The 19,319-nt window shown below is 39.6% G+C and overlaps 1 protein-coding gene across 9 annotated transcripts in view; it reads left to right on the top strand.

Annotated features, from left to right (window-relative positions):
* The window catches only part of CNOT1 (CCR4-NOT transcription complex subunit 1), a 159,985-nt gene that overhangs the window by 127,531 nt on the left and 13,135 nt on the right, over window positions 1–19,319 (top strand). For 5 of the 9 annotated variants that reach the window (XM_087971884.1, XM_087971883.1, XM_087971878.1 and 2 more), the window contains 10 exons: window positions 2,182–2,322; window positions 2,402–2,506; window positions 7,645–7,764; window positions 8,121–8,312; window positions 11,095–11,237; window positions 12,598–12,706; window positions 12,797–12,966; window positions 14,690–14,921; window positions 17,820–18,068; window positions 18,581–18,744. In XM_087971884.1, the coding sequence (XP_087828010.1) occupies window positions 2,182–2,322; window positions 2,402–2,506; window positions 7,645–7,764; window positions 8,121–8,312; window positions 11,095–11,237; window positions 12,598–12,706; window positions 12,797–12,966; window positions 14,690–14,921; window positions 17,820–18,068; window positions 18,581–18,744 (1,625 nt within the window). Of the gene's footprint in view, window positions 1–2,181; window positions 2,323–2,401; window positions 2,507–7,644; window positions 7,765–8,120; window positions 8,313–11,094; window positions 11,238–12,597; window positions 12,707–12,796; window positions 12,967–14,689; window positions 14,943–17,819; window positions 18,069–18,580; window positions 18,745–19,319 lie in introns of all 9 variants that reach the window. The other 4 variants (XM_087971881.1, XM_087971876.1, XM_087971879.1 and 1 more) reach the window with 1 other exon arrangement.

Raw genomic sequence — 19,319 nt, 5'->3', positions numbered from 1 at the left:
TTAACATTTCTTTTCAATTAAATATCATACTTCCTTAAAGATACATATAATCTCCATAATTAATTTTTCCCTTATTTCTTGTCACATATGTTTTGTAAATCATTAAATATTCATTTTGTTACATTTATTTATTGACAAGCATTCCACTGAATTACGATAGCTATTTTATCCATCATTTTAATCATACATTGTTTCATATTTTCTAAAATTATTTCTATTTCTAATATAACAATACTATCTTATGTACCTTTGCAGAATCCCTTTTTCCATTAAATTTTCACCCATTATCTCTAAATAGGCCCTGTTTCTCTATATTTTGTTTCTGTCCTTTATAACTTCTTTTCCTTTCTTTCTTCCCTCTCATCTTCTCCGTCCCCTTTTTACCCCCTTGTCTCTCTACTTCTAATTCTCTCTTCTGCATTTCCCTCTTCTGTTGCTTTCTGATTTTATACTTATTTTTCAATCTATTTTTTTTTGGGGGTTGTTTTTCCCAATCTTAAACTTTCCATTCTCTTTCCCCCTTTCCTTTTTTCCCCCCACCTAAGATTACTTGTTCATTAAAGATGGATTCTTCTTTGTCCCAATCTTCTTGTTCTGCAGGCATTTCTTGTTGTTTCTCATAGTTCCAAATCTCCATTTCTAAGAACTGAAATACAAAGCCAAAAGAACCTCTCCCTTCTTGTGCATCTTCTTTGTACTTTTTAAGTTCCATTTTCAGTTCTTCTAAAAGTGGAGCCATTTTAAACAGTTTTAAACAACCACCTGATTGATTTTAGTCATTCAAATACAATAACCAAAAATCCAGAGATCATCAAGTAATCCAAATAGTCCCAAGCTGTTTCTTCTTATTTCTTTTTCCACTTTCTCTTCCTGGGGTTTTACTATTTTGTTGCGATGTTTCAGTTAGAATTTATCTTTTGGAAGTCTTGTTGAGATTTTGCTGTAAGTTCTTTTTAATTCCAGGCAGTCTCCTCCCTTCCAGATCCTGCCCTTTTATTCTTTTTCTCTCCTTTCCTGTTTTCAAAAGCTTTTGATTATCCAGAAATCTTTATTATCCCTTTGACTTTTTATTTTCAGTATTAAATGCCTATTAATGTCAAAGTGGATTTTTTTCCAATTTCTTGCTTAAGTCTCTTAGCTGTCAGTATAGGAAAAGGAGAAAAAAAACCAAATCTTTTCCCTTTTCTCCTTGCAGCTTAAAAATCTTATTAGGGAACAATGTTATTGTTTTTTTAATAGTTTCAATTCCAGGGTACCTTATTTGTTGCTTTTGCTGTTTGACCCGGTCAACCAAAACTTTCTCTTCTTATCTTCCTCCTGCACATTCTTTTCTGGTAGAGTTCTTCTTTGTGGTGGCCATTTCTGACCACCGCTATAACCGCCTTCGGGAAAGGGAGTAATGGCCAGCTGGGGAGGAGAGATGCGGCTCTCCTCAACCCTGCAGGCAGTCTCCCCCTTCTTCACCACCTCTACGGGGTGGCTTAGCCCCGAAACCAGCTGGCTTGGGGCGCTCCAGCGGCGAACACGGATCGAAAACTCACAGAGACGAGGTTTTGCTTGTCGCCGAAGAAGCTCAAACCGGAAGTCCCGAAAACAGGCACAACTTTGAATTTATAACTAATGAGTTTTGCATGAAGACCATCATATGGGAGGTTTTGATACTGGGCCTATGTACAATTTGATAGATTTGAGCAGAATTAGAAGTAATAACTGAGAAAAATGTCCATTTGCAAGTAGGATTTCCTGATTGCCAGGGAAAATAGGTGGAGTCTGTCATTGAAAACATCTTATAGATTAAAATCAGTTATTCTTATAGGTTTAATTTTTGTTTGGCTATAACAAGGCTGTGAAACTCATGGCCCATGGGCTGGATGTGTCATGTGCTGGCCACTCCCATGCCTGGTTTAGCGAAGGCGGGGGGGAAAGTCCCGATACATCATGTGACGCTGCTGTGACGACGTGAGTTTGACTCCCCTGGTCTATAACCAATGAGAGAAGAGATCTCTATCATAGAAAACACTCTGTGCTCTTAAGAGTAAGCTCCACTGAATTCAGTTACATTGAACCCTTAACTAAAATATGTATATATAATTGGGTAAACAGATTCGTTCATGTTAAGTCATATAAAGTGAAGTCTGTAAGATGAACACCATTCCCTTCTAATGTCTGAGTTTTTAACAGGCAGCTTCACCACAGCAGAGGGAGATGATGGAACAGGCTGCAGCCCAGTTGGCTCAAGATAACTGTGAGTTGGCCTGCTGCTTCATTCAGAAAACAGCGGTGGAAAAAGCAGGTCCTGAAATGGACAAGAGGCTGGCAACTGTAAGTACCTGGTTGGTTATGGCTCTGGCAATCTTGTGTAGTCCTCCTGTCATTCACCTCTGTCTTTCTTCATTGATAGGAATTTGAGCTCCGAAAACATGCCCGGCAAGAAGGGCGCAGGTACTGTGATCCTGTGGTTTTGACTTACCAAGCAGAGCGGATGCCAGAGCAGATCAGACTGAAGGTGAGAAATGAGAGTCTTGAAGCATCTTGACATCTTCAACCTGTGAGCAAGAAACTACTGGGTACCTAGTAGAGGTGTCAAGTGAAATTGCTCACCTACGTATATTTTGGACATGATATTGTATTGATTGTACATTACTTTTTTACATTTTCAGTATTATGTATTTTTGGCTGCCTGTATATCAAAAAGTTGTGAATGCCTTCAGCTAAATTTATATTTTAGAAATCAGGTAGAATTTCATTTCAAGATAATTCAAGAGGAAAGAGGAAAACATTACAGTTTTGCATCTGCCCTACTGCTGCATCCCCAGGCTAACAGTTAAGAAGCTAAGGATAAATTGCTTCACAAGTGGCCAGGCCACAGGAGCCCAGAATAATCCAGTCTTGTCTTTTCTTTCCTTGGACTTTGAATTCTGACCCCATTGTACATTTTCTACATTAAGTGAAGAGTACAAGGCTCTTAACATGGATTCATAAATATGCATATATAAAGTAGTATAATGTTATTGGAAATCATGAAGCATCTTCTTCTACATTGACCACTTCAGACATTTTGTTTTAACTTCTCAGGAGATCCAGTTTCAAATGGCTTTAAGCCCTGTCATCAAAGCTCAGTTTTACCATAACACATTAACACCAGGAGAGATCAGTAGAGGATCTGAGTCACCCATAGGAGACCATGCATAGTTCTATGTCTTTTTTCATTGGAAAGGTGTTTGTAGAATCCTAGTTGGAAGGGCCCTTTTTGCCTTCAAAGCTAGCTTCCCTAGATGGACTAGATGACCTCCAAGGTCCCTTCCAACTCTGTTACTGTTACCTATTTAATGCAAGACTCTATGTGAAAGAATCCCTGACAGAATGTTGTCCAGATTCTGTCTGAATACTATATACATTCAATTTACTATATACTATAAAATCAGTCTCTAATGCAAACTTCGGTTCAGTGTGATGTGAACAAGTGTAGGTTGTGACAGCTGCACAATGGATGTTCTGACCTGTTCTTTCATCACAGTAAGGAAGGAGAGGTACTGCTGCCCTTACTGCAGAGGTCTCCCTTTCCCAGCTGTTCATGTTGTGGCCCACCAGTGGCTAGCGGAGGTCGGACAGTGTCGGACAGTGAGGAGGTTGGGGAGGAACATGGGCCAGTCCTGGAGGCTGAGGAAGGCTCGGACGAGGGCTCTGCATCAGAGGCAGAGATGGGGCCAGGACAGGCTGGCAGTTATCAGCTGCCTTTGGAGTCGAACAGCAGTGAGGCGGGAGAGCAGCTGGAGCTGGTTCCCAGCCTGCGCATGCGCAGAGCTGCCAAAAGAAAAGAACAATTACGAACTAAGGGTTGATGTGGGAGTAAGGCCACAGGTGAATGGCCCCTCCCATAGGGATTAAAAGATGAGCAAAAGGGGAGGGGGCTTTTGCAGGAAACAATTCGTTCATTCGTGCAGCAGTGTGAAGATCTGTCTGCATTTCCGAGACTCTGTGCTGAGTCCTCCTTTGTCAGCACTGAGTTTGAAAATATTTACTTGGCAGCTCTTCAAGTTAGATAAGGTCTGTGCTCCTAATTACACCCTTGAAAGACTGTTTGCCAGGCCTTTGGCTGAATGTGAATGCAAGAAATTCATCTTAGGTTAATAAAAGGGGTTTTGCCAGGATAACGAATCTGCTTAGTGCTTTTTGGGGAAGTCTAGGTCAGAACAGCTCATAAGGTGGTCAATAAAACTGCCCCCCAATTTATTGAGAAACTCCAGAGCACCACTGAATGCCTAGGAAAGGCTGCCTTAAAGGAGCTGCAATCTGCTCTGTAGTTCTGAGAAATCAATCTCTTCACAATGGATGGTTGAGGGAGATGCCCAATTTCTGGACTAGGATAAATGTATTGCAGACTAGACGGTCAACATCATCAGCTTCGGTCATTCTGTCACCTGGGCCTTGAGATGAGCCAGGCACAGAGAGAGCAGTTGCAAGCTTCAGCCTAATTTCTTAGATACATTTTTCAACGAGGCCAGTATTCATTCCTTTAGAATGCCAAAAATCCATGTTAGCTCTTTGCAAAACTGAGCATACTTTGGTGATCTATCGTAAAAACTTGGATTTTAGGTTTTCATATAGTAGTAAATATATGCCAGTTGAGGATTTGCTATCTATATGGCTGTTTGATGACTCAAAATTTACATTTTCAGTATTGTGTATTTTTGGCTGCCTGTATATGAAAAAGTTGTGAATGCCTTCAGCTAAATTTTAGGGATTTTAGGCTCCAGGCTTCTCAGTAAACCCCACCTCACTGCCTCTGAAGCAGCCTGGACTATCCCTTTGACTTTTTATTTTCAAACACCTCTGAAAATATGACTGTTCAAAGGGTGGTAGCAATTTATGGCCCTGTTGCCTGTGTAACAACTTTTATACTTTAATTTTATGCTATTATTTGTAGGACTCTCAGAGTCTTGAAAATGGAGCATCTTATAAATCAAATTGGTTAGCCAGTCAGCAATGTTCCACATTGTTAGAGATCTCTTAACCAAGGAATTTCACACTTCTGGCAAAACTACTCCATAGGGACTTCCTTATCCCTCATTTGAATATGTAGAGGGAGGGGGAAGGGGGAGGGAGTGGGGGGGAGAGAGAGAGCCCTGTGATTCCTATCATGTCCTGGTTTTCTTCTTACCACTGTGCTCCATGCCCCCCTCTCTACCTGGATGCTGATCCCCAAGCCTCCAGGGAGTGTTTACTGATTAGCTTTTATAGTTGCTTCTGAGAGGGTCTCACTTTTTCTTGTTGGAAACCAGCATCTTTCCCCATAGATTTAATTCTGGGTGGTTTCTTTTTATCTCTGACATCCAAGGACACACTAAAAGCTCTTTGTTGTTAGAGTCAGTAGAAGTAATAATAAAGAACTTGCATGGAACTTCACACTGAAGCAGATATCCTTCCCATCCATCCATTTTGTCTTCTCAGTTATGTTTTAAATAATGTACTGCTTGAATTTAGGTAATGTTTTTTCTTATTGCTTTTTCTTGTTTTATTTAATTACTTTAAATTTATGTATTTATTTAAATTAATTATAGAGCCACCCATCCCATGGCAATTTGATATTTGATATTTTACTTGGTAAGTGTTCCAAGCACTATGTACTCTTTAGGCACTGCCTGACTCCAAATCAACTCTTGACAGTCACAATATAACAAAAACAAAATAAAAAATAGAGAAATATTAGCCTGACATTTAACAGAATTTATATTCTGTTTCCATGCTGGCCGAAGGGCCATCCTGGCCTTGTTTACCCTGTGTCTCTGTCAGGGTGACTACTGCAATTGTCCTAGGCTAATGCTGTTTAGGGTATCTGAAAGTGTTGGTTTGGCCTTCAGGACCATTTCTGAAGGTCAATCTGCAAATTTCCATGGCGTTTCCAAAGCAAGCAGAGCATGGAGAGCTCAGGAAGCGCAATATAGTTGGGATGCCTTCTGAACCTAGCAGCTCTGATGATGATGGCTTCCTCAATGTCAAGATGTAGGGCCTGAGATTTGAAGAGTGGAGTGAAGGAGACAGAGGAAAACTACCCATTTCCAGTCTTGGTGTCTTTGTTTTCTTTCTTCTCCTATGGTGGCAGTTGGATTTGGACCCAGTGCTCAGCAGGCTCTGTTACTCCACCCTGACTCTGGCTGCAAAGTTGTTTCTGTGACTCCATGGCCCTTAAAGTCTGCTCAGCTGCCAGAAGCACTCTGGGGAGAGTTTGCTTGGACCGTGATGTATCTAGTAGTCTCCCCTCTCATGGAGAGGGGCATTTTCTTGTTCAGAGAGGAGCTGAGCCTTCCTTTGTTCAGTAGAGCCATTTTATGATTGTGGCCCCTACCTTATTATAGCAGAGACTGTGTACAGATCTGAAATTCAGGCATGCAGGTAGTTTGTATTTCAGAAAGTTTATTGCAATTACCTTCAGTAAATGACAGTTTTTCCCTCTTCATGATGGAGAGGGGAATTTTGATATCAGCATACTATTAGAAAATACATTATTAATCTGTACCACAGTGTCCACTCAAACATGGGCCTTATAGATTCGCTAACTTTTCCTTTAGACACCTTGATTCATCAAAGCCTATAGCAGAATCTGATATTCTCTGCCTTGTTCCAAATAGGACATAACTTTTTTTTAAAGTCAAGTTCTTCCTGGAACAATCAAGAGACTCTTGATAATGTTATGATAATAAATGTGATAAAAACATTTATAATAAGTGTAATAACAAATGAAAATATTGCCACACAGAGCAATACATTAAACATCCATTATGCACATATAAAACAGATAGTCAGCAGTTAACATATAAATAGAGAACCAAAACCAGAAGAGACACTTCATACTCCAAATACTATTTGGAATAATTCTGTTTTTAATAGCTTGCTGAAAGCCCACCAAGTGGAATCCCTTTCTTGCCTGCTCTTCTTCTGCTAGTTGCCTAAGACCTGGAAATTGGTTTTTTCATCAGGCACATTGAGCTTGGTGAGTGATGTGTACTGTGTACATGTAATACAGAGCTAGATTTCCAGCAATAATAGGGACTGCAGACCTCCATTGATGCTGTCTATCTTTTGCTTTCTTTTCCTTGGTGGACCTGTTGAAGAAGTTGATTGCGAAGAAGTTATGTTTGAAAGTTAGTGTATGTTTTTGCTTTTAACCCCCATGAAGCAAAAGTTGTACATATCTATTGGAGCATTCCTCTTTCAACTGCTGTGGGGGCTGGGAGTGCTGCCATTGCTGAAATACAAGTCACAACAGCCTCTTCACCAACTGCATTCTCTGGTGCTGCTGGGAAGTTGTTATTTACCATATCATTTGTCATATTTGATATTTACCATATCAATCACACTGAGTGCAATTGCTCAGTGCCATAGTATTGGTGTGAAAGAAGCATTAAATATACCTAAAAAAGCAGGCAAATGTGTAAACTAGAAAGATCTGCTCTTAAACGAATGAATTCTAGTTGAATATCTTCACACAGTAGATTCTGCAGTAACTCTTTTCCTGAATTAGTTGCAAGCAAGAGTAATTGAGGAATCTACTCTCAATTGAGGTAGTTTGACTGAATTGAGGTAGTTTGACTGAATTGACAGCTGTGGAAATATTTTACTGACATTCCTTATTTGTTTTTTAAGGTTGGTGGTGTGGACCCAAAGCAGCTAGCTGTATATGAAGAATTTGCACGGAATGTTCCTGGTTTCCTGCCAACAAATGATTCAAGTCAACCAACAGGAATCCTGGCCCAGCCTATGAAGGTAGCAGTCCACTCGAGTCAGAAAAGGCTGTTCAGGGTCTCATCCAGTGGCATATGAAGAACACTTTTGAAGAATAGCACTATTCTTCAAAACTCACATACTACAGTAGAGGAAAAATTTAAAATCTACTATGATTTATTAAAGGCTTAATGTTTATCCATTTCATAGAATCACTGAATGTAAAAGTTGGAAGGGGCTTTGAAGATCAGCAATGTCCATTTGAACAACAATGTTTTTGAAGATGCTGATAATAATGCTCCTGATGAAAACTAATCCAAAAGCATTTTTTAAAAGCAAGTATTTAAAAGGATCATTCCTCAGTGATCTGACTGCATCTTTGCTTCATCCCAATACAGCAAGCCTGGGCAACTGATGACGTGGCACAGATTTATGATAAATGCATGGCAGAGCTAGAGCAGCATCTGCAGTCTGTTCCCCACACGTTGGCCATGAATCCCCAGACACAAGCTCTGCGGAGCCTTTTGGAGGCCGTAGTTGTGGCTCGTAATTCTCGAGATGCTATTGCAGCCCTTGGATTGCTACAGAAGGTATGTGCATAAACTCAGGGTCAAACGTGGTCACTTTTTTGTGGAGAGAATAGTTGCTGGGTCTCCATAAACATAGTGGGATTTGGAGTGCAAGCACTCTGAAAAGATGATAAGGATGTCCCTACAAAGTCCCTAGCTGAAGGATCAGGGCATCCTGGGCTTCCTACCTGTTCTGCAGTCTTAAGAACTCCCATTGGAGTTCTTGTAAGAAAGCTGGAAAACTAGCTGTTTTCTTCTGCCTTAGGCTCTGCTTGGTCAAATTTCCATGGTAGCTACAGGATAAGCTGCAAACCTTTACTCTGATGAGCAGAGAGGATGGTCGTAACAGGGGACCTGTGAATTATTGGTGGCTCCCCTATTAACAGTTCCTCACTTTTTTCCTTATTAGCTGTCTTTTATAGTTGTTTTTTTTTGTAATAGTAATGGTTACTCTTTTACTATTTATTAATTTAACTATTTTAGCCTTGTTATACAATATCCAGAGTTTGTGAAATGGGTGGCTATATAAGATAACAAGTAGATTGATAGAGACGTCATTGGTGGACTTTTCTTCCAAGGTTTCCAGTGAGTCTAGGATAGCTTGTTATCAGTCAGACTGAACATCCTGATACTATCGTGTCTCCAGGTCTTAACCCTTTGACCAAAGGTATTTCCTTTCAGACCAGCCCTAGAAAACAACAGGCAAAAATATAAAGCCCAGCAATATAAAATGTAATAAACCTTGTGCTAAAACTAATTTAAAACTCCTAAAACTTAAAAGAGTGTAACTATACAATTTTGCACATGAAAAAGATTTAATGTGAAATTCCCTTTTTAAAACAATGAAATCCATTACTTAGATATAAGAAAATTTACTGATAGAAAAATAATATAGGAGAAACAAGGGCAAACAACAGTTAGAAAGTTCTATATGAAATCATTAATCAGCGTAACTGAACTATTTATTTATTACATTTTACTTACTTACATAAAATTTTAGGTCCCAGCACATTGTCTGCTGCTGCTGCTGCTGCTGCTACTACTAGTAATATTACCTTATCTGTCATCTCGCTTAAGCATTCCTCTCAAGTGTGTAAAATGTTGAAGAGAATTCAAATCCAGCCTCTTTGGTAAAGCCAGTTGCTTTGCTCAATAAAGGCAAACATGTTCCATTTCTGAAATTACCATCTGCTTATAATTGCTTGATTCCATGGTTAAGTAATGAAAATGCTGAACCAAATTATAAAGCAGGAGTCCTTGTATGTGCCAGAAAAGTGGCTATCCAATTAGTTATGACCACCCTCTGCACCTCTTCCACCTGTTTTGATCTGAAAACAAATTTGGAGATGACCTTATGGGAAAAAATTTGGACAAATTTGGAGATGACCTTAAATGAGAAAAGGAAAAGATAACAGCAGTCCAGAGGCTGAAGCAAACATGAGAAAGAAACTCAAAATAACTCTGCCTTGATATTGTTTAGTGTAAGAAGAAATGGAGCACAACTTGGGGAGGCTTTCAAGATTCTGTTAGTATACCCTCTTAACCGTAAAATAGCATTCCTGGAATCCCCACAATATCTGTTGTTTTCACGTGCCTTCCATAAAGAGTTGACATCCTATTCTCAGGAAACCAATCCATATTTCCTTTCCTGTGATAGTCCTTTAAGCATTAAAAGATCCTTTTGTTACCTCTTCCCCTTCTGTTCTTTGGCCTAAATGTACCCAGTTAAGTACACCTGTACAGAGAAGACTAAGATGATGAGGCACTTGAAAGCTCAATCCTATGAAAGTTGTCCTTGACTTACAACCACAATTGAGTCCAAATTTTTGCTGCTACGCAGAACAGTTGTTAAACGAGTTTTGCCCCCTTTTCAATCTTTCTTGCCACAGTTGTTAAGTAAAACACTGCAGTTTTAAATTAGTTGTTAAGTAAATCTAGTTTCCCATTGGCTTTGTTTGTCAGAAGGTTTCAAAAGTGACCATATGACCCGGAATGCTGGAACCGTCATAAATATGAGTCAGTTGCCAAATTTAGTCACATATGCTGATGCTGCAACAGTGGTAGGCGTGAAAAATGCTGTTGTAACTTTGAACAGTCACTAAACAAACTGTTGTAAGTCGAGGACTACAACTCAAGTCCACAAGCCTTAAAGTTGCCAAGTTTGGAGACCTTTGGGATAAAAAAATGTTGGGGTTGTTTTTTTTAGAAAACAGAAGATGAATCACATCTATTCAGAACAGAATCAACCTACTACAGGTAGTCTTTGACTATGACCACAACTGAGCCCAAAATTTTTACTGCTAAGCAAGGTTAAGTGAGTTTTGCCCCATTTTATGACTTTTTTGTCATACAGTTGTTAAGCAAAACACTAATTGTTAAATGAATCATGCAGTCATTAAGCATTTCTGACTTCCCACATTGTCTTACTTGTCAGAAGCCACTTGGAGAGGTTACAAATGGTGATCCCATAACCCTGGGACAGTGCACCTGTCATAAATACATGCCAGTTGCCAAGCTCCTGGATTTTGATCATCTGACCCTGGGGATGCTCCATAGGTAATAAGTGTGAAAATCAGTCATAATTCAGTTTTTCAGTGCCATTGTAAACTTCAAATGATCACTGAATGAATGATTATAAGTCAAAAACTTATCTGTACAGGTTTTGTGAGGCTTGTGCATCATAAAAGAAGTGAGTTGTTAACTATTTCATTATATTCTTAAAAGATATAAAATGCAGTCTGAAGAGAGAACTAATTTTTTTCTGCCAGAAAATTCATTAAGAAATACTTTCCTTTTCTGACAGGCGGTTGAAGGATTATTAGATGCTACAAGTGGTGCAGATGCAGACCTCCTTCTCCGATACCGTGAATGTCATTTGCTTGTATTAAAAGCCTTGCAAGACGGCCGTGCCTATGGCTCTCCCTGGTGTAATAAGCAGATAACAAGGTCAGTCATCATCATGACATTGGGGGTGGGAGCTTTGAAGACCATCGCATGGTTTTCTCAGAGTTTTCTCAGAAAATAAAGCAAATGTAAAAGAAAAAGAAAAGTATCAGGACTGGATTCATGCCCCTTCAAAAGACTTAATCTTTCTATAAAATAAATGCATGAAGCTGAAAAAGCATTTTGTTTTGAATATGGGATGAAACGGTCTGGTCAGAAGGTCCTTTTGTGTTGAATTTAGTGAAACAAATATGGAGCAAAGGAGTCGTAGGCTGTCTACTGTAGAATAAATGTTTGAAGCCCCTATTCTATCGTTGACCCAAATAAAAACTTAGTTTGTTTTTTTAAGTTCGTTTAAAATTCCTATAAGATACAATAAGAACGATTTAAGCAAAAAAGCAAGCATTCCAACATAGGCTTCAGTAAGGCTATCAGTAAGATTCTTTGTGACAACATTTTAAAAAGTACATCAGTGTACTTTTCCATTATAAATCTGGGCTTAACTCTAATATTTCTCATCAAATAATCCAAGCAGGATTGATTTGCATAAGTATCAACTGTCTCCAAAGGAAAGCTCTAATTAGCTAAGAACACATGCTATTAAATTTGAAAACTATAAAAATTCAGTTTGTCTGCTGAGCAAAACGTATTCAAAACTGCCTTGTCTCTTCCCCCCCCCCCCCTCCCCCACACTTTGTATAAAAGTTTTGTTCTGAGGCTGACAGAAAGCTCTCTGAATGTGGGTATTTTCTCCCAATAGCTCCTATAAAGTATTCATGTAATTGCTGAATGGTGCCTTGATTAATGTAATCCCACCATTCAGGCTTAATGTTCTTAGTTCTGTATAAGATTACATTGTACACTTAGTGCTGCTGTTTGAGTACTGTTTTAATCTTAAATAAAAGAAATAATGCCTGTGATATGATTAATATATTCTGAGATGACTACTGAAACAAGTTATATCTGAGAAGTAAGATATATTTAAGTAAGATATATTTCAAATGACAGAAATCAAACATAGTTGCTTATAGTATCTTTCTGTTTTTAACTTCCTCTGAATTTTTTCCTGTGAAGCCACAACAAATGACATTACTTTTTGAAGTTATTGCTGTGTAGTAGGTAAAACTTGTGGTGGTTTTATTATTATCCCAAATGGTTTTGTTTTAGCTGTTTTCTGTTCTTTGTGGATGGCTCAGCTAGAACTGATTTGCTACCACTTCCTGCTGACCTCCTTGCTGCAGGCCAAGACATGACTTGTGTCTGCTTAAGCTGAAGAGACATATGAAGCAGATTAGTCAATCTTTGCCTGCTGAGAGTTAGAAGAAAACCAAATTAACATGAAAAAGTGACAATATTTTTCCAGATGTCTGATTGAGTGTCGAGATGAATATAAATACAACGTAGAAGCAGTAGAGCTCCTGATTCGTAACCATCTAGTTAACATGCAGCAGTACGACCTTCACCTAGCTCAGGTGAGTTGTTGACATTGGCTTTCATGAAGACAATACAGATGCTCTGTGATGGAAATGGCTCATTCTGTTTGGCATCTATGCTCTTTCCAGTCCATGGAGAACGGCTTGAACTACATGGCAGTGGCGTTTGCAATGCAGCTGGTGAAGATCCTGCTCGTGGACGAGAGAAGTGTGGCTCACATGACAGAAGCAGATTTGTTCCATACCATTGAAACTCTGATGAGAATAAATGCTCACTCCAGAGGAAATGCTCCAGAAGGGTAATGCTCAGACGTCGGTGAGGGTGACCAAAGGAGCCTGATGGCTCTTTGCAGAAACAGCTGCTCTGTCATTCCCACCCCACGTTCTTCCTGGGTCAGGAGTGACAGAGAATGCTATCCTATCCAATCTGCAATTTGTTTAGGCTCACTGTGTTGTCCACAATACTTAATACAGGTAGTCGTTACATTATAATAGTTCATTTAGTGACCGCTCGAAGTTACAATGGCACTGAAAAAGTGACTTACGACCGTTTTTCACACATGACCATTGCAGGATCTCCGTAGTCACGTGTCCAAAATTTAGATGCTAGACAACTGGTTCATACTTACAACAGTTGCATTGTCCTCGGGTCCTGTGATCACCTTTTGTGCTCTTCTGACAAGCAAAATCAATGGGGAAGCCAATTTTTCTTAACAACTGTGTTACTGTCTCTCTTAGCAACAGAAATTTTGGGCTCAAATGTCACAATTTGAGGACTACCTGTTATTATCATTCATGCATTTGACTTAGTTAATTTGTCAATTTTCTTTGGAAGAAAAAAATAGGATAATACAGGTAGTCCTTAAGGTACAACGGTTCACTTAGCAATGGTTCAAACAACATCATTCCCAAAAGTACTTACGGCCTAGTCCCAGAGTTACAAATGTGGCAGCACCACAGCCGTTGTTCACCCTTGTTCATTGCCCCTGCCTATTCCTCCCCCACCCAAAACAGGGACCTAACAGACATTGTCGCTGCTGGGCTCGTCCCCATCTCATCACCGATCACTCAAAGATCCGCCTTTGACTCTCCGCCTGCAGAGTCAGGGCCATATGGTAGAAAAGCCGCCGTCTTCTCGGATGCTGGTGAACCTGCTGCAAGAGGCTTTTTGCACAGACAGGGGAGAGGCGTGCAGGAGTGCGAGATCGCACCTGCAAAGGCTTCCATCCCCTTTGCAAAAGGCTTTTGGCGTGGAGGACGCAGGGCATGACATCATATCCCCGAAGGCTTCCGTTCTCCACAGCAAAAGGCTTTTGCAAAGGGGACGGGGGCCTAAAGTGCTCTTTCAGACTCATCAAGGCTGCCCGGCGCTCTAAAAGCGGATTGGGTATCCTGCACAGGCAGCCTCAGGGAGTCAGCCAAGCTGAGCAAAGCACACTCGCCCCACTCTGCCTCTGTTCATACTGCTCCGCTTTTGGAGCACCGGGAGCAGGCAAGGAAACCGTGCTGACGTGCAAACCCCATGGCAGAGAGGCTGGAAAGGAGGCAGCTCACTTGATGAGAAAGAAGGAGCAGTCAGCCTGTTCTGAAACTCCTTGAAAGGTAAATGAGGGAGTGATAATGGGATGAGCGTACTATGAGATAGTCTCATAGTCTCTATGAGTAAGCGGAACATGAGATAGTCTTGGGTGTTCAGAAGCAGGTGGCCTGTTCCACCACTAGGCCCTCCATGGTCTTCCTCACCCTGAGATATCTCATGTGCACTCAACAGCTACACATTCAATTAACAAATGCATTGCAGAAAGCAGGGAGGGATCACATTCATTTAATATCCAGTTAACGAATCCTCAGGTTACCAAAGTAATTGACAGGCTCTCTTGTAACTTGGGAATTACCTGTATATGGCATGTGTTGAGGAAAAGTGAGGCGCAAAGGTTAAAATAATGTGCTGTAGCTGTACAGAAGCCAAAATAATGGGCTGTAGCTGTACAGAAGCCAACCATACCACTTTGATACTTACAGGTTGCCACAGCTAATGGAAGTGGTACGATCCAACTATGAAGCCATGATTGATCGTGCTCATGGCGGACCCAACTTTATGATGCATTCTGGGATCTCTCAAGCCTCAGAATATGATGATCCTCCAGGTCTGAGGGAGAAGGCAGAGTATCTCCTGAGAGAGTGGGTGAATCTTTACCATTCTGCAGCTGCTGGCCGGGACAGCACCAAAGCCTTCTCTGCATTTGTTGGACAGGTAGAACTTGGGGAAAGAGAGGTGCTTTTTTCAACAAAACTATAACATAATGATTATAGAACTTATGAAGAGTTGTGTAGTATTAATTCTGTCTCACGTGTACTGAAATCCATATTAAATAGTTTGAATGAAAATTACCTGCTTTCATCATTAAACTATAATCTTAAATCGGATGCAGAGCAAAAATAACCAGTATGAAACAGCAAACAAATTTAAGTCATGTAAAATAATAAATAGTGAAAACATTTTACAGGATGCTAATAAAAACAGGCAAAACAAAGGTGGACAAAGTCAACAAAGTTTGCTCAACTTTGCCTGATCTTGGTAAAAGTTTGCTGCCAATTGGAACTGAACAGGTATTATGGTGGCTACTTTGGGGAATGCCTGGCAGATCCTTTTCCCCTCAAACATAATGCTCTGAGCATGTCGCCAAGGGGGAAATGATCCATCAGATGCCTGGGCCTGGCTTGGTAGCATGTAAAGTAGCTCTAGGACATGAGGGAGCTCCTTTGAATACCCTTGCGTAGGCTGCAGCCTTGGTGTGGCTAAAGACCTGAATTTTGAATGCATTGAGTATTGTACTGCAAAATATTTATGGGGAAAAATAGATGGGGTCATAGCAAAAACTGTTAAATTAAAATTAAATAATTACATTAAATTAATCATACAGTTTGTCTGTTGTCCACCATGCATTTAATCCTTTTCCCATTCTGGAGTTTTATATGCAGCTGACCTTGCAGAGCACTCTGTAGTGGCTTCAGCAACCAAACAACAGCCAATCTTACTATGGAAAAGTGTTAAATAAAATAATAATTTTCAATATGGACAGACTTAACCATAGTTTCAATTGGGAAACTGTGACCATCCTAGACCAAGCCAAGTCCAAAAACGCTAAGGAATTTCTGGAAGCCTGGCACTCTGACAAATTAGCCATTAACATAAACATAAACAATATCTACAGACTATGCAAAAGACACCATCAAGCCAAAAAGACAACAAAAAGATCAAAACATCATCAGTAATCAGCATCCAGATGACATAGAATAAATCCAAGATTAACAACAATCAAGTAAACAATATCCCAATCAAGGAACTGCCAAACAGGCCAACAGTAAACAGCCCCACCAAAGAACCTTTACAACCCCACCAATACTGACAGGGTAAGCCACTAGAACATCAACTGAGAGCAAATCCCACTCCTTACTAGGTGATGTAACCTAGTTTGGGCAATGAAATGTCTGCAATAAAACAACCAAGGACCCCTGATAGTAATTGTCAAATTCACAGTATTGTTGGATGAAACAAATTACTTAGACATGTTTGCAGAGAGACCCACCCTTGCCTGAATACATTTAATATCCACTGCTTCAGATTATTCTTAGGTCCATTTTTGTCGTTTCATGCTCATCTGTTACCTGTTGGCTCAGAGGCTATTTCTGGAGAGGGGTACTTTCTTGCATTGTTCATAGTTGGAATAGAGATAACAGAATAATTTATTTTTTATTTATTGAATTTATATTGCCACCTATTCGCCCATGGCGACTCAAAGCAGCTTACAGAATATAAAACCACATTTAAAACAATAAAAACTAATAAAAAGAATCAAATAAATTATTGTAGTATAATATAACAAAATCTGTACTTGCTCCAGTACAAATTGTTTTTATGATATGAAATTCACCCTGAATCCTCCCAAAAATGAGATTTTATTTTGAAAGATTACATCTTCAAAGAATAACACTGTGAGATTAATATTTATTAATAATTAAGACAATAAAAGATTAGTAAACAATTTCTTAATGGAAATAATGGCTTCTTTTAGAGCTCATGAACTCTTAAGTTTCACCTGCTGGCATTGATAAGTATCACATCTTGCTAACATTCCCTGGAGGTAATCTTTTGTATGATATGGTGAAACAAAATTAAGTTCTGTACTTAACTGGTCTGAAAATATATTTGAATTAAATTACTGAGACCATGGCAACATTGTTAGTGAAGTTATCTTTCTGCTCTTTTTACAATGTACATATGTACAGCAGATGTGCTTTGAGGAAAGTGACTTACAGTATGCTTCAATTTACGAATGAAATTATATGTATTTCTGTTGTCTTAGCTTTGTAACTCCAGGATATTTAGAATCTATAGCCAGCCATGTAATTGTAATTCCCTTCCCTCACTCATGTATACAGTCATGTATACACTCATTCAGTTTTAATGTCTGTCTTAGTTCAATGTAAATTGAAAACTTTTTATGGAGTCAGACTCATTAGAATAAACAAATTTAGCATTGCCTCTGAATAAGTTGACATTGAAATATTGTCAATAAGTAGTGTGTATGTTGTATGCTTCATTCTGAGTGAAATATCCATTTCTTCAGTCTCTCCTTACTATAAGTGGTGCCTCATTCTAGAGCATACAGGAAGTGCTCAAGTTGCTTGTCAGTCTTGCTTGCTCTTCAGGGACATGGAATGGTCCTCTGTCAGCAGGACTTACCTTAAGGACTTCTTCCTAGTGTTATTCTCATGCTTTGGCAGGGTCTGCTTGTCAGCAAAGCCATCTCCATTTGGATCTAGGGCATCTTCAGGGGCAACACTACGAATTTCATGCGATCCATCCATCTTTTCTTTGGTCTGACTGACCTTTCCTTTTCCCCAAGAGGGTGTGGCCTTAGGGATCTCTACCAACAGGGCGAACTGGCCCTGTGGGCCTCCCAGCCAGCACACAGCTCCACAGCACTTGCCTGGTTCTTCATGATGCACCCCTAGTGAGTGAAATGCTGAGATTTAATCCATCATTAGCCCATTACACCCACTGCCTTCCAACATTGTAGACCATCAATACTTCTTTGTATTAAAGATACGTTTTTTTAAATATTAATTCATTGCCATCCCCAAACAGATGCATCAACAAGGAATCCTAAAAACTGATGACTTAATCACAAGATTCTTCCGTCTTTGCACTGAAATGTGTGTTGAAATCAGTTATCGTGCTCAGGCTGAGCAGCAGCACAACCCTGCTGCAAACCCCACTATGATCCGTGCCAAGTGTTATCACAACCTGGATGCCTTTGTGCGTCTTATTGCACTGTTGGTGAAGCACTCTGGAGAGGCTACCAATACAGTAACAAAAATCAACCTGCTTAATAAGGTTAGTGGTGTCCTTATTTTCCCCAGATGATAAGCTATGGGGAGCTATGGGGGAGCTAGAAAACATTGACATTATTCCACTAACACAATATTGTGTTATAATTAGTGTATAAAAAGTGTATAAATTGGTATTGCATCCCATACCTACCTATTGAGAATCCTGTGTTTCTGACCCTCAGCCCCTGGAATACTGGCATACCTTTATGGATTGCTATTAGATAATAAATGTTTTAGTACTTAAGGAATATTTATGAATATGAGATGAATTTGTGCTCTCTGTTAAATAAGGGAGAAATAAAATAATGGATAAGTATTTAGTCATCTTTGCCAGAGATATTTACAACCAGATAAAGGGAAAATATTTCCTCAAATAGAATATTTTTAACATTTAAAAATAAAATATGTCATAAACTGTTACTTCTAAGGGATTCCTCCAACTCTACCTTTGTAGAAGGTAGAATTTCAAAGTGATTTGATCACATGCTGAGTCAATTTATTCCTTTGCATTTACAGGTTCTTGGGATAGTGGTGGGAGTCCTTTTGCAGGATCATGATGTTCGCCAGAGTGAATTTCAACAACTTCCCTACCACCGCATCTTCATCATGTTACTGTTAGAATTAAATGCTCCTGAACATGTCCTGGAAACTATCAACTTTCAGACCCTCACAGCTTTCTGGTAGGTGTAGAAGTGCCCCTGAAAACAGACAGCATGTGGCAATAAGCCAGACTTACAGGGCTGTCAGTTTATAAGTAATGGAGATGGTGGCCAGAGGTGATCCAATGTTCTTCTTGTGCTTATTGGCTTACTGTCCCTCAGTAAGAAAGGATTCATTACTCAAATCAGTCTCTAGAAACCAAATGGAAAGGTCTGTTTTCTTAGAAAAAATGTTTGGGGACAGCACTTTTTCTCAAATCTTGACTCACTTTGAGGTATCCATTTTGGTGTCCAGGACATTGGAAAAGGAAAACTTTATGTGCAGATCTTAAAGTGGCTCTCTGCAGCCCTTCTCCTCCCTAGATTTGTTCCTCAGTCTACTGTTTCTGGCCTTCAGAACTAGATTACTGAACAGCCATGACATAGAGAGCTTTATTTATAATGAAACACATTAGCAGATACAGTACGATTTGATATTGCTGAACTATCTGCTGCCTGAAAGAGTTGCGCTTAGGGAAAGAAATGTGTTTAAACAATGTCTAAACCAGATTCCTCTTCCACATTTTGGAATGCGGAGCACTTAAACATCTGAACTT

Source organism: Notechis scutatus, chromosome 9 (genome assembly GCF_049901735.1).
Source record: "Notechis scutatus isolate UNSWTSFEM ecotype Mainland chromosome 9, rNotScu1.2, whole genome shotgun sequence".
NCBI lineage: Eukaryota > Metazoa > Chordata > Lepidosauria > Squamata > Elapidae > Notechis > Notechis scutatus.
This window is presented reverse-complemented; position numbering and strand designations above follow the sequence as displayed.